This window comes from Thalassophryne amazonica, chromosome 5 (genome assembly GCF_902500255.1).
Source record: "Thalassophryne amazonica chromosome 5, fThaAma1.1, whole genome shotgun sequence".
In the NCBI taxonomy this organism is placed as follows: Eukaryota; Metazoa; Chordata; class Actinopteri; order Batrachoidiformes; family Batrachoididae; genus Thalassophryne; species Thalassophryne amazonica.
Window position 1 is genome coordinate 92,729,642 of NC_047107.1, and position 23,520 is coordinate 92,753,161.

Below are 23,520 nucleotides of genomic sequence, written 5' to 3' on the forward strand. Positions count from 1 at the left end.
GGAACAGGAGTCTGGTGCTACATGCTGAACAACTGGACATGGACCGACCTGTATTCTGCCAGTGGCATCTGCAAATGAGATAATGCTGAACTGCGTTGTCCAACAGAAGTCAAGACTTTGTGACTTTGTATCGGAGATTGTTTCTATATCAACACAGAATGACTGTGGTGTCTGCATTCTGTTCATTTGTTGCACTCTGTAGCTGCTAGAATTGCCTAAGCAGTGGGTCACCCCTCAGAGTCTGGCCTGCTTGAGATTCCCCCCCCCCCCCCCAAAAAAAGAGTTTTTTCCCCATACCACTGTTGCTTATGTGCTTGCTCAGGAGGGTTGGTAAGGTTAGACCTTACCGATGTGAAGTGCCTTGATACAACTTTATTGTTATTTGGCACTATATAAATAAATTGAATATTTAATCTATCCATTTGTTTGGAGTTCTGTACATTTTGCAAATCTGAACTTTCCCAAATAGTATCTGGACCATATCAGAATTGTGCCATTTTGCAAGAGTCCAGCAAGTGTGCAACACCATGGTCTAGAAGTGTAAGTATTGTTCAAATTTCCAAGGGTTTTATAAAAAAAAATCATACCCTAACATACACCATTATTCTAATCCTAACCAATTTAAGATACAGTAAGTTTCAAAGATGCCTTGGGGCAACTGTTTGTTGTGATTTGGCGCTATACAAGAAAAAAGTTGATTGATTGATTGATTGATACTTGGTGGCAGAGACAGATTTAGAGCCATTCCAACAATGAAAGCACTTCCATACATGGTGGGCATATTTAGGAGTTTAAAAAACCCCACTCTTTGCAAACAGTGTATAACAGCAGGACTATGAATAAGTGGCTACTGACTGACTGACAAATCTGAAGCTCAAAACTTAAGCTAGAGTTACCTTAACGCATGCACAACTTGTGAATTTATGTACCTTAAAGTAGCAGAATGCTAACTCATCTGACTTTTTTATCGTTGACTGAGGTGGTACTTCTTTTATTCAAATAATGTTTCAGTGTTCGTCTCTGCGCTCTAAAAGCTTGCACAAACATCCTTGTAAACAAACTCGAGTTTTGGCCTGCTCACGGTTGACGCATGCGTGCCTCACTATAACCTCTGTCACGTAATAAGGTCTATGTAACATATCACAAAGATCAAATTCCAAAAATTGCATTATTGCACAACTACTTATGGATCGGAGCGATTATAGCTTTGTGAAAGGTGTATGTATAAAACCAACCCTTTAAATACAGAAACTGGACTTCTTGACACTTGCAGTCCAAGATCAGACAGTTACATCACCAGCCTTTTTCGGGACATCCCCAGTTTAGTTTGAGATTTTTGCAGCGTTACAATATTACGATTTACCAATAAACTTGTGTGGTGGGTTAAAGACTGATGCTGCATCAGCAGACTGTCACTAAGCTAACGAACACCTTCTAAGCAAGCGAGGAACGACTCAGATTAGAATAAAAGAACAGTTATTCCCACAAACAGCAGCGACGAACAACAAACAGCGGTATTAACTTGACACATTATCACACAGTGCGAGAATCCAACAGCACCTGAGTTTGTACTGGTATCCCCAGACCTTCCCCCTTCCGTGGCAAACGTCGTGTAGCCGCTTGCAGCAGCATGAAACATTACCAATGTCGACGTGCTTCAGGACGGGAAAGCACAGAATGTATTCGAGCAACTCAGTCGGCAGGTCAGTCAGTTTGTTCGTTTGGGGGCTGGAAATAATCCCATTTAGATTTTGCTGCCCATCTCCGGCTACAGACGTCGCCATCTTTACTGTTTACCCCGATTACCTCATTGTTTAAGCACCGCCCCTTTATGGTGCAGGAGGCGGGTTGGTGGGGGCGCTGACGAAGGCAGGTACAGTGGAATTTCATTGGATGAGAGCAAGGTGAAGAGCGGTGGTGCATTCAGAGCCTCTAAAGCGGTGTGTAAAAAGTGGCTCAGAATTTGACAAGGGCTATTTTAAAATGAATTTATTTGTATGTATGTGCAATGTTATCAATACAATTTGGTGCATTCATTCTAGTTCAGTGCTAAAGAGTTCTTATAATAGTTTATTTTATATTTTATTTTGTTATATGGTTATTTTTCATACATACACTCGCCAGCCGCTTTATTGGACCCCCCCTTGCCTTCAGAACTGCCTTAATACATTGTGGCGTAGGTGTTGAAAACAGTCCTCAGAGATGTTGGTCCATACTGTCATGATAGCATCACACAGTCTCCCATTCAACAATCTGCCTATTCTCCTCTGACCTCTGACATCAAAAAGGAAATTTCTCACACACAACTGCCACTCACTGGATATCTTCTCTTTTTCAGACCATTCTCTGTAAACCCTGGAGATGGTTCTGTGTGTAAATCCCAGTAGATGAGTAGTTTCTGAAATACTCAGAACAGCACATCTGGCACCATCATCCATGCCACGTTTAAATAGAGGTGGGCGGATCGATCCTAATATCGATAATATTGATACCAGTGCTGGTATTGATATTGAACGATCCTCGTGTAAAAAGATCGATACTCAAGCTTTTTTTTTTCTTCCTCCTGTAAGCACTGACTGCTGCACACGCAGATTCATCAAAATCTGTTTGTAAGAGCAGTGCCTCCGCTGTGTCACACAACACGGAGCAGCGCACCCTTGTATTGTGGTTTGTTAGCCCTCTGCCTCAGGAGATTTTGTTTTAAGTTGTGTTGAGTGATATTTTTTTAAACAAAAATGTTGATTGTGATAATAAAGTATTTTGTTGTCACGTACAATGTTTGGCAAAATTCTATCCTCTGTCTTTTGGATCCTTTGGATGTATGAAGCTTAAGTATGAAAAAGTATTGGTATCGATATCGGCGATACTGGGCCTGTATTTACTTGGTATCAGATCAATACCAAAATCCCCGGTATCGCCTCTAGTTTAAAGTCACTTAAATCCCATTTTTTACCCATGCTGATGCTTGGTTTGAATTTCAGCAAGCCATGTTCACCACGTCTAGATGCCTAAATGCATGTGATTGTAATTTGCTATTTGTGTCAACAAGCGCTTGAACAGGTGTATCTAATAAAGTGGCCGATGAGTGTACTGCTCTTTGTGTCTACCAATGTCTCCATTTACCAATGAAGTTGTAGCATAAGCCATTTCCTTTGGGGTTATTAAAGTCTTCTAAGTCTGATTATTATTATTATTATTATTATTAATAGAAAAAATACTAAATATAATGTTTGGCTCTTGATATTTACCTACATAAGATGGCTCCCGCGCGGAACGTTTTCTCCTGTTGCCAATCAACAGCGTGTCTTCTCTACGGTTCATGTTCTTGGTACGACTGCATTGTCAATGCAAAATTCTGACTGCACGTGAATGCAGCAAACAAACATAGCACTTAGCAATAGCTACTGAGCCTTATGCTTCAAAATAGTTTACATCTACGATTTAGGTGTTCAGAGCTCTCTAAAAGGGATTACTTGGGCTGAAAATGTTGACGTGTGGATTAACACATAACTTTAGTGTAAAATTTAAGGCGTGTACTTAACATTAGGCTTACATAGTGACAGGTTAGCTCACGCTAGCAGCAAACCTCAGAGTATACTGTAAGTTATATTTGTCAACTTGTGTGTTTTTGCAAACCCATTATTCTGGAGGTCAACGTCAAATGATCAAAACGGTTACAAAGTACCATTGAGAATTACGCCAAGAGGCTCCGCTGTTAGTCTCTGGCACATAAGAGGGAAATGTACATGAACACATAGTTCGTATGAAGTAACCCTTTTTGGAACTTTGAATAGCTGATTAGCTATTCATCGTCATGGCGGGTGCTTTCGCAGCCAAAATCGGACTCAACTCATTAATGAGGAAACAATCCAGAAACTTCAACGTGAGGATCTGCACAATGGAATCGGACATGGAGTTCAGCTGTGAGGTCTGTGCGTTTTCTATGTCTGTATAATGGACTGCAGCACGTTACAGTTCTATGCAGTCACTGCCTGATTTTGTATTTAATGTCTTCCACAAACTGTATTGACACTGTCATTACAGTGTCGATACACGTTATTTATGGGTCACGTGGCTATGTTAGGATCAATGTTTGACACTAGGGAGCAGCAGATCACACCAGTTCGGTGTGTTGCGTCAGTCTTCCAGTGTAGCATGTTATTTTGTTTTCTTTTGGAAATTGTCATTGCAGTATATGTGATCCTCCTAAATGCTGTGTAACAACCTGCAACGTGAATGAAAAGCTATCGGTCAGCAATCTGCGTGTTTTGTATTTTTGACATCCTTTCAGTATTATTGTTTTTGCTTGGTTGGTAGTGCACCTGAGGTAAAATGCATGAGTCACTCATAGAACATCTCTGTATTCAAAGAGAGCAGTCTCAGAGTTTGGTAGAATATGAGAATATGGTAGGACTTTTATTTTCTGTGTTTTTTTTTAAATTGTGGTTAATGTGGATAGGTATATGAACTAAATTTCTCTTCAGCTTTGCATTTGATTTGATTTTATACATTAGTATTGAATACACTTGCATGCAGGGTTATCTCTGAGATGGTGACATGAGATGAAATCTATCTAAAGAGGATGTGTGTGTGAGATGTGGGTTTCTCCTAGTCATTTCCACCTGGGTGAGAGAATATATGTGCTTCCATCTTTGTTGAAGAAAGGTGAGAATAGAAATGCCAGGAAAGCCAGAATCAACACTTTTCTGAATGGTTATTAGTTTTTACCTCATGTTCTGTAGCTAAATGGTTTAGTCAGCTGATACTGTTGTTTAACTCTCATTTGTGCAGTTGGGTATTTGGACAGAAAGTAATTGGAGAGACTAAAGTTTCTGTGTAGGCTCTCAGTTGTCCAGGTGGTTTCCATAGTAGAGAAGCTTGAATCTTCGACTGGACTGGGTTGCTTGACGTGAGGACGTTTCGCTTCAAATCGCAGAAGCTTCCTCAGCTAAAATTCTTGCTCTGGTAGTCTGACTTCTGTCTTGACTCTTGTAGAGAAGAATAAACAGAAGCCACAAAAGCTGGAGTTTTAAACCTAACCAGACCCCTCCTACCGAGAGGCAGACTCCTATAGGCTAGTGACTAAACAATAGCTCTAATTAGCACCTATTGTGTTCTAGTTAGCACCCTCCTAATGACAGGGCAGCCGTCCCTCCTAATGATGGGATGGACCCTCTCCTGATGGCTCCCTTGACGACTCTCCTGATGACGTGAGTGACTCATTACCATGAACAAAAGACTGAAACTGCTTTGACGTGAGTAGCCCATTGTAAACAGGGGACAAAGCATGTCTCAGACCCCCTCCCCGGTTAAGGCTGGGTTTCAACTGTTTCACATAGAATGCCTCCTTGACCCCTCTCTCGTCCTCGCGTCAAGCAACCCAGTCCAGTCGAAGATTCAAGGTTCTCTACTATGGAGAGACTAAAATAATTACAGAGGAAGATTGTTCATACTTGGATGAAAAAATAATCTTTTGCGGCCACTGACGTCTTGGGGTCTGGCCTTGGGGCCTTTGAGATCACACAGAGACATGCTTTGCCAGGCAGCCTCCCTTACTTTCGGCTTGTTTTCCGGGTCTTTCTGCATTCAGTTTTGTCTAAGTGAAGTAAGTGAACACATTCTATATTGGGTTGAGGACAGGTGACTGACTTGCCCATTGAACACTATTCCATTTCTTTGTCTTGACAAGTTCTTGGTTTGCTTTGGGTCATTTTTCATCTGAACTGTATAGCATTATCATATCAGTTTGGCAGCATTTGGCTGAATCTGAGCAGTTTGTTTAGTCCCAATACACTTAAATTTATGCTGTTTCCAACAACAGTTACATTGTCAATAAATACCAGTGATCCAGTTTGATTGGTGGTCTTACATGGCCGTGCCACACTGCATGGACCATATTTGCAGATGATGTGGTTTACATCAGATTGTGACCCATTCCTCTGCTTCTTCATATTTTTCTCTCCCTATTATTCTGGTACATGTTTATCTTGGCGTAATCTGTCCAAAGAATCTTGTTTTAGAACGGAGCAGGCTTTTATGTGTTTTCCAGCAAAGTCTAAATTGTTCTTTGTGTACTTACAACAAGTGTTACCAGTGGTTTGTACCTTGTCATAAACGCCAGGTTCACTTTCAGGAGGGTGTCTCTTGATTGCAGACTTCAGCAATGATACACCAACCTCCTTCAGAGTGTTTTTGACTTGACAAGATGTTGTGAAGGGGGTTTTCTTCCAAAAAACAACAACAACAAAAAAAACATTCTACTGTCATCTGCTTTAGTTGTCTTCTGTGGTCTTCCAGGTCCTTTTGGTGTTGCTTAGGTACCCAATGTGTTTCCTCCCCCCTTCTGTTTCAAGAATATTCCAAATTGTTGATTTGGTCACTGTTTTTGGTGGTAGGGGTGCTTAGTGCATTTGGTTTCAGTGTGGAAGGTTCCCGGGCTCAAACCCCATCCCTGCCACCTTTCTCCATGTAATGTGGCGTTGTGTCAGAAAGGGCATCCGGTGTAAAACTTGTGCCAAATCAACATGGAGATCCACCTTGGACATGCTGTGGCAACCCAGAGTGAAAACAAGGGAGCAGCTAAAAGGACTTGCTTACTTTTTGTTGATTTGGTCACTCTGTTTTATGTCTGATAGGTTTGTTTTTTTCTTGCCTAATATTTGCTTCCTTCCCTTACATTGACACCTCTTTGGACCACATAATGTCAGTTCAATCAAACAGTTCCTAAATGCAGTCAACATTTGGAATCATCTCCAGACCAGATCTGTATAAATTATCATGGAACCGCAAGTGAAAATACCGCACCTGTCTATGAAACTGCCTGTCAGTTAATTCTTCAATTATTTATGGGATCTGAACATGGCGGCGCTGGCTGCAGTTACTAAATAGCTAATGCGCTAGTAGTTTTTCAATAACCCATTGGTGTGTAGAGACAAAATTACAAAAATTTGTTACTATCCAATTACATCTATACTTGACTGTAAACTAAATCATGTGTTACAGTATTATATGCATTTATTTTTCAAACGTCATCCTCACCTCACTTGACCTTGTTGTATATTACAGTGGTCCCCCATTTATCGCGGGAGTTACATTCTAAAAATAACCCGCAATAGGTGAAATCCGCAAAGTAGTGAGCATTAGTTTTTACAATTATTATAGATGTTTTAAGGCTGTAAAACCCCTCACTACACACTTTATACACTTTTCTCAAACAGGCATTAACATTTTCTCACTTTTCTCTCCTGTGTAAACACTCTTAAAGCTCAAACCTTAGTAGAAAAATAAGTCCAGTATTATAGAATGAAACCAAAGTTCAAAACCTGTTTGCAGGCCCAAACATTTGTTTGAGAAATAAAAATAGAACATTTGCCTATAAATAATTATGATGACTTTTAGAACTAACAAAATTAATTAATTAATTAATTAAAATTAATTTTAACGATCAACCTACGAGCTTGGACACATAAGAAATTATTAATAGTGACTCACCAGTATTTCACAGTTTCTCTGACCGCGCCTCTTCGTCCTGGCGCCACTCCGCTGTAGCATCTTTTTCCACTGAGTGACACCTCGGTGCAGGTGTCTTTTTCCGAGTGAACATAGTTATGGGTAATTGTTGGCGCTCTTTTTTCTTCTGGGCGAGAATATTATAAACAGACATACGCAGAACACAATGCGCGTGCTCTCCCTTCGCTCACTGCCTCCGGTGTTACCATTGCGGGGTACAGATGCGGGCCCCGCAAAGAATCCAAGTCATTGCAAAGATACAAACCTCTCTCAGTGGCCACGGAGCTCTGCGGCTGCGGTTGCCGAGACCATGCAGCGCTGCGTATTTTTCCGCAAGAAGTCTATCCTTGCTGGCTGCTGGTGCGCTCCGCATTCAAACAGCGAGCATAGTCTCTGGACCTGTTGCCAGAGTTGGCCGCAGCTCCATACACCAGACAGGGGGGCGGTGTGAGTGGCCCGCTGCGGCGCTTACCGAGCCCGCAGACTTGGTAAGCGCATCGGAGGCAGTGAGAGCAATCGCGGTGATGCCGACCGGTGCCGCGACCGGCCTGCCTGATGAGGACGCAGAAGACAGTGCGCTCTTAAAAAAAAAAAACAGAAGAAGCAGCATGCAAAATTGCACTAAAAAATCCGCAAAACTGTGAGGCTGCGAAAAGGGAACCGCGTTATAGCGAGGGACCACTGTACTTCTAAATTCTGTGGAATAGAGGAAAGGGACTATGACTTGGAAACTACTTTGGTGCGAGATCAGTTTTAATATGATTTAGTTTATATAAATAAAAACAATACTAAGAGTAGAATTACTACAGACAGTGTAACACGAGATATGGGGGAAAACCGCTTCCTATCACCTCCAGTTGCAGCGTTTCTGTGTAGGCTCTCAGTTGTCCAGGTGGTTTCCATAGTAGAGAAGCTTGAATCTTCGACTGGACTGGGTTGCTTGACGCGAGGACGTTTCACTTCAAATCGCAGAGGCTTCCTCAGCTAAAATTCTTGATCTGGTAGTCTGACTTCTGTCTTGACTCTTGTAGAGAAGAAAATTCTTGCTCTGGTGGTCTGACTTCTGTCTTGACTCTTGTAGAGAAGAAATTCTTTTCTTCTCTACAAGACAGAAGTCAGGACAGTCAAGTCAAGACAGAAGTCACCACCAGAGCAAGAATTTTAGCTGAGGAAGCCTCTGCGATTTGAAGCGAAACGTCCTCGTGTCAAGCAACCCAGTCCAGTCGAAGATTCAAGCTTCTCTACTCCAGTTGCAGCATTAAAAAATATACTTTGATGATCTCTGTGTTCCCCTTCATCTTGTGGATACAGCACACTAGCAAAGAATAAGGAGGGTCTGGTATTTTGATAATTGGCATTCATTATAGGCAACTAATAAGCACTGTCAGTCTGTTTATCAGATTCTAAATATTTAACTGTTACAACATAGTTTAGATTTTCTGATTCTGTGTTATACACTGTGTTGCTTGGTGAACCTCATTCAACAACAATTCTTTGCTTCCAGTAACTGTATGTTCTGTTTTTGCGAACAGATTGATTAAAGACACTTTTATATGTTGTAGGTCAAATGGAAGGGAAAAGATCTCTTTGATTTGGTATGTCGAACTTTGGGACTAAGGGAGACATGGTTCTTTGGCCTCCGATACAACATCAAGGACACAGTGGCTTGGTTAAAGATTGACAAAAAAGTAAGTGATTTATTATATTTTACTTGCCTTGTCAACCGCCGTAATCCAAGTGGACATCACTCATAGCTGCAGCAGCCAGCTCCCCATTCTCCACAAGTTAATCTTTTCAGCCTGTTGTTGCAGGTTCTGGATCAAGAGGTACCAAAAGAAGAACCGATCACACTTCATTTCCTGGCCAAGTTCTACCCAGAGAATGCTGAGGAGGAGCTAGTACAAGATATCACACAGCATCTCTTCTTCCTGCAGGTGAGACAGGACTGCTGATTTTCTGTTTTATTTATTTGTTTAAATGTGGACTATGCAGTTTCCTTGAAGGTTAATTTCAGTAATCAGTGTGCTGACATTTCTAATCTAATAAAAGAACTGACATCTCTGGGCGTGCTGGGTTTGATGTGAGGATATAGAGGTACAGTCTGACCTGGAAGTGCTTGTGCTCAGTGTTTTGATTGTGTGTAGACTGGGAAGCCAGTAGGAGTACAGCATTTCTTGGCTTTTTTAATTGTTAAAATTGTGGCATGTCAAGGGAAATGGAGAATAGAGTAAAAAAAAATGATGTTGGGTGATTTTAGAAACTTGACAGTATCAGTATTAGTTTTTTTTAAGAAACAGGCTGCACCATAGTGAGCCAGTGTGTTTCATTGGCTCGGTGCGGCACAGCACGTTTGAATGGGGTGTCACAGCTGTGAAAGTGGTTTGTACGCTTGGTTCTTCACTGAAAGGGTTCTTGGCTTGAAGTCACTTTGTGGCTCGCTCTCTTTTTACTTTTGGAGTTGCATCAGGAAGGACAACCAGTGTAAAATTTGTGCCAGTCCAACATGCAGATCCATAACAGATCTGTTGTAATAACCTCGAGCAAAGCGGGTTAGCGCTGGGGTGGTGTGCTGTATGACCAGCTTCCATATTATTCTGATAAAGAGCCAGCAGGGGGCATAATTGTGCAGAGATTGGGGTGTTGTGGAGAGCACTGTGTTACACACTTTTTTCCGTTGTCCCTATCTGATAGTGTGCAGCCATGTGGAATCGATGCAGAACATGTTACTGCTGTGCTTTCTCTCCACTTAATGCTCTCTGGGGAATTTCTGCACAGCCTGCAACACCATTTTGCAAAATATGATATTTGTAAATGTGTTTCGATAGTTTGGCGCGACCAAACACATTTGTCACTTACCAATTGGCCTTTAACATCTTAGCTGTTAACCCTGTTAATGACATAGTGTCCACTAGCTGCGTTCATATCTAACCTGTTGCCCAGGTTTAATTATTTTGCGCACGACAGCAGTGTGTTTGTGTTCCTCAACATTTGGAAAGAAGCACTTATCTTCTTAAGGAGCATTAAGGAGCACTCTGTAACTTTAATCCCTTTAGAGGTGGACAAAGCAGTTCACCTATTTCAGGAGGAACCTTGCTTCGAAAAAAAGTCCCACAGATGAAAAAGTGCTCAACAGTCAACGCTATAAGGGATTAAAAATACAAATGAGCAGTGCCTTATGTCACCTGCTTGTTTATTACTTTGCTCTCATTAATTCCTATAAAGTCAAGGAGGGCACATCTATTTCGGTAACATCACAGGGATGATAGCTGGGTTAGTGATTATCAGAAAGATTGATAACCTGGGCGCATCACAGGGATGATAGCTGGGTTAGTGATTATCAGAAAGATTGATAACCTGGGCGCGCAAACACATATCTCACACACTTAAGGGAATTTTATCAAATGGACACAATATGTTTCCCTCAGTGAGGCACTGAAATTCTGGCTCCACACCTTTATTCCCTAAAAAATATATATATAAATATATATATAAATAAATAAAAAATAAAATGCAAATTACAAGTTTCACACTGGCTGTATGATTGAATGAAAAAAGTTATATTGATGTTGTGGGAAATATTGCAATATGTTATGGCCCAGTCACACGGCACACGACGATTCCTGAACGAAGGTAAAAAAAAAAAAAGTAAAAAAAAAAAAAGTCACAATTCGTTGGACGGACGAAATAGCTTTATCACCGAATAGCCTGTGAAGCAAGGGACGAAAGAGGAACTAAACAAAACCGAAGCTAACGATCTCGACGCTTTAAAAGAAACACGCCTGGAGTCACAGCTGGAGCAGTGTGTGTCTGCATCTCTGAGTTCTAGGATTTGGCGCTGGGACGGAGCTCATAGCGCCTGAGTCCTGGATAAACGGCAAACAGAAGCTGTGGAGATCTGTGTGCACGTCGGTGGACCCACCTGCTTTGGTTCCTCGTCGAGAACAAAAGAGGGATCATCTTGTTCATCATCAGAATCCACACTGTCGACACGCTGTGTGCTCTGTCTTGCTCCATTAAAAAAAGAAAACCCTCTGGTGTACCGTGGTCATTGCTGTATCACTGTATTATGTTCTAAGCTATATATATTGATTTATAACAGAAAACTGTCAAAAGGGGGAATAAATAAGTGTAAAGATGATTGAATATATCAGAGCAGTAAATTGATCAGTGCGTGTGAACAAGCATTGACTCACGTGCGGTTATTTCCACCAGCTGCAGCTGATTCACAACATGAATTCTGCCTTCCAGAACAGCTTTTTATATAATCTTTTGAATTATCTACCTGTTGCCACATGTACATAATGGCTGGATTGTCATTCCTACACTCATATTGTTATTCATTCATTCATCTTCTACCGCTTAGTCCAATTAAGGGTTGCGGGGGGCTGGAGCCTATCCCAGCAGTCATAGAGCGCGAGGCGGGGTACACCCAGGACAGGACGCCAGTCTGTTGCAGGGCCACAAACAGACAAACAAACACAGACACATCCACACACACACCTACGGACAATTTAAAGACTCCAATCCACCTAACCCGCATGTCTTTGGATGTATATTTAATAAAAAATAATTAGCGCATGCAGCAGCTGCTGCTGCTGCTGCGTTCATGTACCGTCGGAAATTACACAACTTTTTTGTTGTTTCAAATTCAGCAGTTGCTTGTGGCAAAATAATTAATTGTATCCACACACAAGATTAATTCTTCCCTATATAAGGTGCCTGAGCCCAGTGAAGCTGACTCCCCACCCAGATAAAAAAAAATCCAAGCAAACAGGCTGAGTTTGCCCTGTAATTTCTGATGGTACATGAACGCAGCAGCAGCCTCAGCGCTCACAAACTGGCTTCTGCACTGTGTGAAAACATTCAGCTGATCGAACGAAGTCAAACTAAACAGTAACGTTACAAAAACTAAACAAACGATTAAAAAACGTCAAGAACAACAGCAAAACGAAACAGGGACGAATTGAGGTTTTCGTTGCCCTTTGTTCAAATTTTTCAACAGTTTAAAAATCCTGACAAAGCGCCAGCTGCAGGAACGAAGCTGCCCGAAGGTTAAACGATGCCAACAAAAGTCAACGAAAGTCCAGATTTCTTGTTTCGTTAGTGCTTCGTTGCCCTTCGTTAAGTGCCGTATGACTGGGCCATTAAATATATGGTCTTGTAAGTCTATTTCTATTGTTATCAAAGCTTAATGAACAAAAGTGTTGTGACATGTACTTTAGTATTTATTTAGTAACACAATTAAAATACAACAAAGTTGTGGAGTTGCTGGCTGATGCAGCAGTTTTCAGTTTGCACGTTTGGTTAAATTTTTATTTATTTGCTTGTTTTTTTATTTTTTTATTTATTTTGTCTGAGGGTTTTGGAATGATTTGAAAATCCTGAGCCATTTAGTGGAAGGTGGCGTTTTAATATTCAGAAGCAAAATGAAAGTGCTTTGAGGCTAAGTCTGTTACATATGTTACAGAACTCTACACCAAGCTGTGTCAGGTCAGTATTAGGTTTATAGCAGGATCATTTCTGTAAGCACAGAACTGTGGGACTTTGGGAATGTTTATCGTGATACCTCAAGCACATGAACCTGTAAAAGGTACATTAAAATTAATTTTGAAGAATGTGGCCCCTTTAATAATGATATCATTTGATCAAGAGCTTAATATGGACTATTTTCATTGCCCAATATGCACAATTAAAGTTAAAAAACGGAGCGAAAAAGGCCATGACTCATTTCAATTAATGTATTGTATAATTTCTCTTAGTATTGAAACTGTTAATTTATCCATCCATCCATCCATCCATTTTCTTCCGCTTTATCCGGAGTCGGGTCGCGGGGGCAGCAGCTCAAGCAAAGCCGCCCAGACCTCCCGATCCACACACACCTCCCCCAGCTCCTCCGGGGAAACGCCTTGGGAACTGTTAATTTAATTAGACCAAATATAACACAGTATGTAACTGTTGTTTATGAACTGCTCCTTGTTGATCAAAAATTTTGGACATAGAAATATTTATTATTCATGTTGAACTGGTCGGGGCAGGTTAAAGTGGCCATGGAGCCCTAGGCTGCATTTCAGTGTGAGCCCTTAAAACCCAGTTAGAATCACAGAATGAAGATGAATAGCGCTTGATTAAAATATTGCAAACACCTCTTCAAGATTTATAATTGCTGTTTCATCATACTTACAAATATTGTAACATGAGGCACATCAGTTTCCATCACACAATAAGGCAGTGTTCTCTTCGCCACTGCAAGTGTGTTTTTAGGTGGTAGTGACAGTGTACAAATAATTAATGTTTATGAGTGCAGTGAGAAGAATATTTGCACAAGTTGAAAGATGAAATATACCATTCAACTTGGCATCAGCTTATGAAATGTTTATGCTAATCACAGAGTCCTGGTGGCCACTATGTTGCTTGTTCAAATAAATCGCAGCCTATTGCAGTTACATAATCACACAAGATCATATCACAGTTTTGATTAAAATTCAGTTACTTGTGCAGCTCTTATTTCAAAGGATATTGCCCCCTTATAGAGTAGATGCTGACGTGTTTACAGAGGGTAACTTGTTTCTTCAGCTCTGCACTGTATAGTTAGCTGTGCAAGATTCAATTAGTTTGACATGGTAGTGACACCTGGTAAGAAGTAGCAGTTTAATGTGGAGGGAGCTTGTTTGAAGGGATTACCCCTGCTTCAAGGGCTCATGTTTATTACTTTGATCCATGCCAGTTAAATCTACACAGTTTCCACATGAGTGAGAAAATGGAGACCTGGCTTTGAATTTGCGATGGAAAAACGTCACAGACCTAAGGAAGAGAACCCATGCCTAATTGTGCTACAGAAATCCTGAGGAGAAAAACACATCTTTTGCAGGTGTATATATTCCTTCATTGTTGGAATGTCTTCAAAGTGCAAATTCCTCATTTAGATTTTCAGTAAGATTTCGGCTGAGCTTTTTCACTGTTTTGCTGTGATTAAAAACAGTCATAGAGATACTAATTGACCATTGGGTAGTCACTAGGCCTGTTGATATTTTACCACCTGCTTCAGTGAATTATCAAATATGGCTTTTCTGAGGCACAGAAATAACATGTATTCAAAAAATGATTGCATTCTCCCTAGCCACTTACCAGATCAGAGCAGCTGTATTATTAAGCACTGCTGAATAGCTGGCTGACTCTCAGAGCAGCTTAGTGATCTTACCAAGAGACATAGTTCCTGGCTCAGTGTCTAATAGTTCCCCAAGTGGTTATATATTGCAGTATTTATTTATTTGGCAGAATGTCTTGTTTCAAAGATCATTAAAATTAAGAAGATGGGTGCACAAGCTAGTGCTATTCCCAAGCCTGGATAAAAGAAGGTAAATGTGCCAAATCAAAAATGCATTTCACAAATCTGATTTCCATATGGGAACAGTTGAAACCTGATCAAGAATCATCGCTACAGTGCTGTTGTTTAGCAGGGCATCTACAGGAAATGTTCTCCTGGTGTAGGAAGAGCAGGACAGGAGGAAGGCATGTCTGTAGATAATGGGAGAGGAAAGCCATTCTGTCATTGCCAATTTCTGGCCAATTGACACCCTGATTGCTGTAATGACAAAATCGGGCTCGATTGTCCACAACAAGTGTCAAATTTCACATTATAATGTCAAACAATTACACACCAAGGGCCTTATGTACAAAGACTTGCATGGATTTCCTGCTAAAGCATGGCATACACCAAAACCCAGAAACTGGTGTAAGCACAAAAAACATTCAGATGTATCAAAGTGTGCGTACACATGGATCCAAGCACATTCCGTTTGTGTATCTCAATCAACATGGATTGAGCACACATGCACCCGCACTAAGCTTCTCCCTTTCCACACCCCTATTTAAATATGCAAATTCATGTAAATAGGCCATGTGAGCTGGGAATCCCCACTCCATCAGATCATTCAACATGAACATAGAAAAGAAATTATACTGAATATGAGCTACAGATGGACATGACATGGAGACACACAAGGATAGTTTATTTGGTACCCTTGCAAATTTAATAAATATGAAACAGGAAAAATGTCAGTGGGGGCGTGTGTGAGGCCACTGTGAGCTCAGAGCAGCGCACACACACGGAAGTTAAAAGAACTTAGGTGTGCCGGCTGACAGTGTGTGACATTCACAACTTTACACGCTTGTTTATTGACAAATGCTGAACACAGGGAGACAATCAGGGGCCTGTTAAGAATCTGTAACTTACATCTGAGTATTCACTTTTGTGGATCACGTTGTGTCGCAATGTCACTATTTTTTTTGAACATGTTCAAAATTTTGCTAATCATTTACTGCATTTGACAGTGCTACTGTTATCCCAGATTAGACACATTTTCATGCCCTGTTTGGATATTCAGTTGTTTTTTTGCCGAAAATGTACACAGTTAGATGTCAGAAATCGGCAATGGAAGATGGGCTTACGTGGAAAGAGAGTAAGGCCAGTTACATTAGAAGAGGATTGTAAACTATTCTGCCATGATATGGATAGTAGAAAAATATGGTGTAAGGGGAACCCTAAAAAAGAAGAGTTGTAGTTTGGGAGCATGCGGCGATGCCCCATCCACCACACCATGGGACTGCCCTGGGTTCTGGATGCGAACCACCCAGGCAGATAACTGATCCATTCCCACATCTGGAAGTAGTCATCCATCTGCTACAGCCAAGTGAAGTGTGGACATCCCCTTGGCCTTCTCCAGCTGCTGGGGTCCTCAACATTGAGGTAGCTGCATATTGAATCATAACCAGAGAGGTGCACAACATGCCCAAAAAGTCATAGCTGATGTTCCCTCACAATGCATGTGATACTTCTCATCTCAGTCTACCTCATTTGTTTGATATAAAGTCATTCCAGCAGTACCAAAGGATCCCCTGAAGAGACCTGACACCAAAGACATCCCGTCATCTTTGGTACCACCGGGGCTGTGAAAACTCCGCGGATCCGTGGGATTCCGCGGATTTCATCATGGGGAGGGGGTGGGGGTGTTAGTGTTGTACTCTTTAATCGTGATCGTTACTGAGTTTTTAAAATGCTTATTGCAAAGCGTTCTTTTTTTTACGACATCATGCAAGTTTTATAAGTCCGTGGACACTGATCTGTGTGTTACAGATACAAATCATTTTCGTCGGATCCGTGGAGTTTCGAGGAGAATAAATGCCACTCAAAGCCTGGCTGTTACGACAGCTGTCGTAAAGCGGGACTGGTTGGTTGCTGCGGTGACACTGTGTGGCTCCTGTGCGAAGCTTAGCTAAACGTAGCATGTACATCGCAAACTTTTAGAACTTTCAAGTTTTTAAAAGAAGAATTTTGTAGCATGTCTGTGTCACGGAGCGACATCAGACAGAGTGAAGATAGCGAGAAAGACGGTTTGAAAACGTGTGATAAGGACAAGAATCCGTGGAATTGTTGCTGGCTTCATGAACACACCTGAAAGATAAACGGGAAAAGTGAACTGGTAAGAATTTTTTTCTCTCTCTGGAAAATAAACATTGTGTTGCTCAAACAGGATTTCAGAAAAGATTATGTGCCTTTTTTTCTTTCATTAATCTAGACTTTCTTTCATTGAAAAAAGACATTATGGCTTTGAATGAATTTAGGCTACATAAATTTACACAAGAATGTAAATTAGTTTTTATTAATGTAGACTTTTTCATGGGAAAAAAGACACTGTGGCTTTGAGTGGATTTACAGGAATTTACACAAGAATGTGTGGCTTTTACTATAAGGTATGTTATTGATATTTTACCCTGATTTTTAAAATATTCTACAAGCTTTAGCTGTGGTTTTTGAAATACGTCAACAGTCTTTTCAGTCTAAATGAATTTGATATAGTTTAATTTTTCTGAGTTAATGCATAATTTGGTTTACAGTTAAAAGGAAAATCATAACAGGTCCTACTTCCACGTCGTATTCTGTTGTTTCAACATGATCATTGACGGTTCAAATGAAAGGTTGAATCTAGGATCATTTAAATATGCACTAATTTTGAGATTTGTTCTTCCAGGAGATGTTGAAAATGTATCAGTAGATGAAAATTTTTAATTTGGTTTCTGGAGCCCCACAAGGCCTTAGACCCCGGCTCCTCGGGGGAGCAGACCCCCTGCAAATTTTCCTCAGATTTCACAATTTTCATTTCACAGCCTTGTACCACATCTTTGATAAGTATAAAGCAGGAACTATGCCCCAAAAGTAATATGGTTTTTGGATTGAGTTAGATGAGGTTGGACCCAAGAAAAAAAAGTGTTTGAACAGACTTCAGTGGTCATGTTGGTGAAAGGGGCAGAGGTGATAGATAATGTCTTGCAGAGGAATGTGGAAAGGCAGATGGGGGTGAATTTTGTAAAAAGGATCTAAATGGCTGTGGTGAATGCGTATTTTAACACAAAGGATTAGCACAGGGTGACGTATACCACCCAGGTGGTCTCTGTTCTATGCAGGAGATTCATTTAGCAAGAGATTGGCACCTAAGGTGGTGGCAGGAAAAACATAACGAGCAAACATTGCAGGGTTAGAGAAATATTTTTTTAAGCCTGGTCAGGACCAGTCACACCAATTTTGTTCCAGGTCCACCTGGTCCAAGGTAGTGGCCCCAGGTGTTTGGAAGCTCAGAGCCTCCTACAGCGAGCCTCAGCGTTGCATTAATCATCACATCGTGCGCATGTATTCAATCAATATTGTATTTGCAAATCTATAGCATGATCAGACATTTTCATTTGTGTTGAATGTATGTAAAGTAATAGACATTTGCTTACATGATCCTCTGCTTTTATGTGAATGTACTGTGCACCTTATACTTCACTCTGTAATTCTGGCCTTGTGCTTGTTTTATGAAGCCCAAACAGCTGTGTAAGCTCTATAATGTCTCAGGTTTTTTTGAGCAATAATTATATCTATTGCTTCTCAGGCTAGTATGCTCAAAATTTTATGATTGTTGAAGAAAATCATGTTAAAATTTCACATCACATTCAAATTTGGTAGCAAAATACAACGATTGATCAAAGTTAACTTTTTATGTGTGCCATATATGGGCATTCAGTATTGCTATGGTAAGTGTTGCGGAGTCTGTCTGGACCAGCTCCTCTGTGCACTGTTCCTGTTAAAGATGTTCTATTTAAGTTGAAGATAGATAGTGTGTGGACACCACATACTTTTACAAGATTCACCTTTGTTGACTGAACTTCATTCATAAAGTCTGTAGTGTGACTGAGTGGCACAGCGCGGGTCATTATAATCTGTGAATAGCGACTCAGTTATTTAAGGCGCAAGATTGAAGAAAATTATCAGTCTTGTCGAACACTTTAATCACTAGACAACATCATTCTTCAGATGATTTTGGGAGATGAGGAAGAGATCAAGGATCAGATTGTGGAAGTTGAGGAAGGAAGATTTGGGTGAAATTCACAGAGGTGATTAGCTGGATTTTATTGAAGAGATACTGGATAAGTTGGCAACTACTGCAGATGTGATTGATGTGACACCTGGACAGAGGACACAAGATAAAGAGACTTAATAGTGGAATGAGGAAGTTTGCACCAAAACCATCAATATGTAATAACTGACTGCATTTGGTAACTGCATAGGTGAAGAAGAAGATCCTTGAGGAAGAAATTCACTGTCCACCTGAGGCGTCTGTGCTGCTGGCCTCCTATGCTGTCCATGCAAAGGTTAGCACTGTTTTTAATAAGTTTGTTGTTTTGTTTTGTTTGTTTTTTTTGCAACCAAAATCTTTCCATGTGTTCACCTCCAAAACCTTCCCTGTTTTCAACATAACATTTGAATGACCAAGTAACTGTTTTTTGTATAATGTGCTTTAGCATGTGTTCAGCAAAGCAATGTTTAAATCTTTTTTCAACAAATAATGTGCAAAAATGCAGTCAGGTCTTGGCTTTCCTTATCATGCAAAATATTAAAGTAATGTGCTGCTTGTTTAAAATGATAAAATGAAAATAAAACAAATACTTCATAGCTATAGTCATCACAGGGAAAGTATGTGTCTCAGTCAGTACTCAAGTCAAGTCAAGTCTGGGAGCATGTACTGGTATTGCACTTCAGCACATACACCACACCACATAACCACCATGGGTCCAGATGGCAGTCACGCATGCAGACAATCGATCTATCCTCATCTCTCAAGAGGAATTATAGAATATAATTATATATGTCATTTAATTGGTGCTTTGTATGTCACTTGACATGGATTATTCATCCCATTTGTGTTGCATTACATTTAGAGTGCAATTTGGTTTCATTTAGCGTGCAAATTTGGTTCCATACATTTCGTGCCATTGCACTCTGCACACCCCGCCCACTAGTGCGGGCAGCGTTTAGCTAAACATGCGGAGTTTGTTTTGCTGACGGACGACGATTTGGAGGACCTAATTGACGGTGCTATTTCTCCGAACACACGCACACACGCGTGCGCATGCACACACACAAAGGCGCGTGCGCGCACAAAATAAATCCACTGTGCTATAAGCCATCTGGAGGCATGAAGAGCTGTTAGGAGAAGTTAGAATGAAAAGCTGGACTAATTTCTGACGTGATTTTTTTTTTCACTGCACTGAGGAAGTACACAGTCTTTTTTTTTTTTTTTTTTTTTTGGAAGTATGTGAAGCTGGTGCACGGCATTGTGGAAGACATCGTCAGAATAATTTTTGGACTCCTATTTAAAGTTCGTGTTGGATTGTTGATATCAGAGCAGCAGTGACGCACCAAAGCTGGACAGATTTCTGACGTGATTTTTTTCGCTGGAGTGAGGAAGTACACAAAGTCAGTGCAGTGACGTACCAAAATGTAAGTCCCTTTTCTGTTGTTTATAAATTAATATAATAGCAAATGACAAGGATCTGTTTTAGCCATTATATAAAACAAATAATTAATGTTTTTACATTTTTCGTCTTATTGGCAACCTTTTGGAACTCCAGTGCCTCACTGGGTGTGTGTTTGTGAACATACCGGACACCCAGAATGTCCGGGTTTTAGCTTCTGTGATTATTTAACAATTTGAATAGACAGAAAATAATAGCTGGACTATGATTTATTGTCTCAATAGATTCAAAATGACCAGCTCTATATTAATGTGTGCTTAAGAACATAATTCCAATTAAAACAATGTTGCATGCTGCTGATTTAATCCAAACAAAAATGACCAAAAATCTAAACATCCTCCCCCCCTTTCCAACACATGCACATGCACACAAATAAAGCTCCTCCAGTAAACCGAAAGTTAACTCTGTCGATTTGGTTGAAAGATTCCATCTCTCTGAAATCCCTGAGGGGGGAATGGAGATGGTTCTTTGACAGGCAGACAAGGTCTGCTGAGACCCACATAGCTCTGCCTCAAAGATTTGGCTAGGAGCCCTCAGAGACATGTCTTTCCCATGCCAATTTAATATGCCTAGGTCACACAAGATAGAGACTATCTGAATAAAGGAAAGAAAAAAGTCAGCGAATCAGCTTGAGACTTGGACTTTCTGTTGTGGGTTTTCTCTGTGAAGGACAATATGGAACCAAAGTCTACTTTTAGGCTACATGAGAAAATTAGCATCATAAACAGGTGATGGTACTGGTAGTTGTTTAGCAGTCCAGCTACTGTGAGGACTTTGGCAGGATTTTTCTGAATATGACTTGTTTTTGTGCTGAAACTGTTAACAGAAATGGCTCAGCATTATCATCATCATCATTATGCCAGGCCATAAAGGTGTAGTCCCTTTGAACTCATCAAAAACATACCAAAATGTGCTTTGCATTGAAATATTGTTTCTAAAGTCCTGGGGTATATCAAAAAAATTCAGTTAATTTTTATTGCTGGTAAAGTATTTATACTGGGGGTATTCCACTGCACATATAGTGACTTTGCTGTGTGAGGACTTGTTGATGACATGAAGGAGGAATAGAAGTACATGTGTAAATTCATGCTGCATTTACTCTGAATATCTGACTTATAACAAGGAAAAGTACATCCAATAATGTTCTGATAAAATGTTAGTGTTCTGACTCACTCGTTTTGACAAATCAGGTAAGATAAAAAAGTAACTGTAATTAAGTTTATAATTTACAACTGATACAGCATACCTGAGTGTATATTGTCTAACATGTATAACAGATATCCAGCAAAATTTTCATTCGAAATATGTGAAGATTTCTTCCCAATGAGATCTGGGGAGGCCTGTGTTTTTTGCTGTGTTCATCAGTGTCTTCTTGTTTCCTATTTTTACATGATTTTTTTTTTTTTTTTGGCACTTTCAGTCACAATTGAAGGTTTACCGTGTTTCAGTGGCTGTATGATGCCAAAACTAGTGTATTTTGTGCTTCAGTGCTGTTTGATCCTTAGATAGTGGATTGTCATTGTATACCCACATGGGAAAAAATAAATCCAAAATCATTTCCAGCAAAGGTAAATTTTCATCAAATTGGCAATAAAAGGTTAATCCTTTATTTGAATACTATCAAACAAAATTATACTGGTGTAGAGCAATGGTTTTCAAAGTGTGAGGCGCACCCCCCTGGGGCGCCAGAGTTCTTCAAGGGGACACGAGGGATGGGTATCATGAACCTGTTCTTTTCGAGAATCATTAAGAAATGATTCGATCCACCAACCTCAATAGCCTTTTTGCTTAACAAGGCCCTTATCGGTCCCTCAGAGCAGCCGTTGTTTTTGAGGGTGTTTTATGGGGAAAATGATAATTTTTGTTTACGTTAATTACAGACCCTGCAGCGGGTCAGTAATCAGCCGCTTTTGTAACGGCTCTCCGTTGAAGCTTGAAACAACGAAGCAGTGCTCCGATCCACTGCTTTGTTGGTTCATTGCTTCACTGCTTTTCTTAACTGGCAGCTCCGTTTCTTAACCCCTCTCAAAGTCATTTACAAATGTCAATCGCGAGTCACCTTCATGCGGATTAAAGTCACTAACTGGGACTCTTGTCTTGTTGCAGGTAAGGAAGGAGAATTGTCCTCCGTTCCATTCACACAACTACAAATGCTGCGCCACTCTCTGTCCAGACAGAGTCCGGCCAGAATTAATCACTGTTTAAATCAAATGACACCTCTTTCCAAACGTTGTAACACAGACAGGCTAAAACATTTATTCCCCCCAAAATGAGACATCCTGCATTCTTGATGCTGACTTGCAGCACAGCCGGCTGTAAGAGTTCAGCTCAGTGGTATGAAGTTAGATTTGTCCCATTAATGTCTGACAAGAAATGCTTTTGACAAAAAGTACAGATTTTAGTTTTATGTCCAGAGATCAAGAATCCAGTCACCAATTTCATATTTATTTACTTTAAGACTCAATAAAATAGAAATAGAAAACCTGTAAAGCCTACTTTTAGTATACATCCCTTATTATTTATGTTAAAATGTGTTAGTTATGCCAAAGATGTTTAAAAACACATAAAGACGTTTAAATGTTTTAAAAAAACAATGTTTAAAATATGACAAAAGATAAAAAAAAAATAGAAGAATAGAAAGTTCTTTAAAACATGTTTAAAATGTTTACAAAGGCTGTAAAAATGTGTAAATACATATACTTCCTTAAAAACACACACAAATACTTTTAAAATGTGTTTAAGATGTGTAAAATAATAAAAAGAAACACAAGAAGATATTGAAATTGTGTGTATGTGCGTCAGTGGGGGGTATTCATTTGTTCTCTCAGGGGGAGATCACTCTCCACCTCTTTGAAAACCTCTGGTGTAGAGGAACATATTTTTCATGATTTAAGGGGTAATTGAAAGGGACTGTAAAGACAAAGATAAGATATGACTGTATGTGGCTGTCTCATAACAGCATATTTGGAGATAGCATTAATGTTTAAAAGAGGATATTATCATTATGTGAATCATACCTCTGTGCAGGTACGTAGAGCCACACAGGGGATCCATTTATATAATTACTTTCCTGTCAGAGCAGAAAGTGACCTATAATTCACACAGATACATAGCATCTTTGCGGCACAGATATACACAGGATGATAAAAATTGATATAT

At 40.1% G+C, this 23,520-nt stretch overlaps 2 protein-coding genes across 3 annotated transcripts in view; one reads left to right on the top strand and one right to left on the bottom strand.

Moving 5' to 3' along the window:
• The window catches only part of fbxo21 (F-box protein 21), a 34,181-nt gene extending 32,374 nt beyond the window's left edge, over positions 1–1,807 (bottom strand). Inside the window, 1 exon segment of the mRNA XM_034169588.1 lies at positions 1,561–1,807. Within this exon segment, the coding sequence (XP_034025479.1) occupies positions 1,561–1,784 (224 nt within the window). The 5' untranslated portion in view covers positions 1,785–1,807.
• Positions 1,808–3,369: 1,562 nt separating this feature from the next.
• Positions 3,370–23,520, top strand: part of nf2a (neurofibromin 2a (merlin)) — a 130,464-nt gene continuing 110,313 nt past the window's right edge. For both annotated transcript variants that reach the window (XR_004560859.1, XM_034170897.1), the window contains exons 1-4: positions 3,370–3,928; positions 9,072–9,197; positions 9,321–9,443; positions 19,114–19,197. Coding sequence is in view for 1 of the 2 variants with exons in the window: in XM_034170897.1 (XP_034026788.1) it covers positions 3,815–3,928; positions 9,072–9,197; positions 9,321–9,443; positions 19,114–19,197 (447 nt within the window). In the remaining variant the exon portion in view is untranslated. The remainder of the gene's footprint in view (positions 3,929–9,071; positions 9,198–9,320; positions 9,444–19,113; positions 19,198–23,520) is intronic.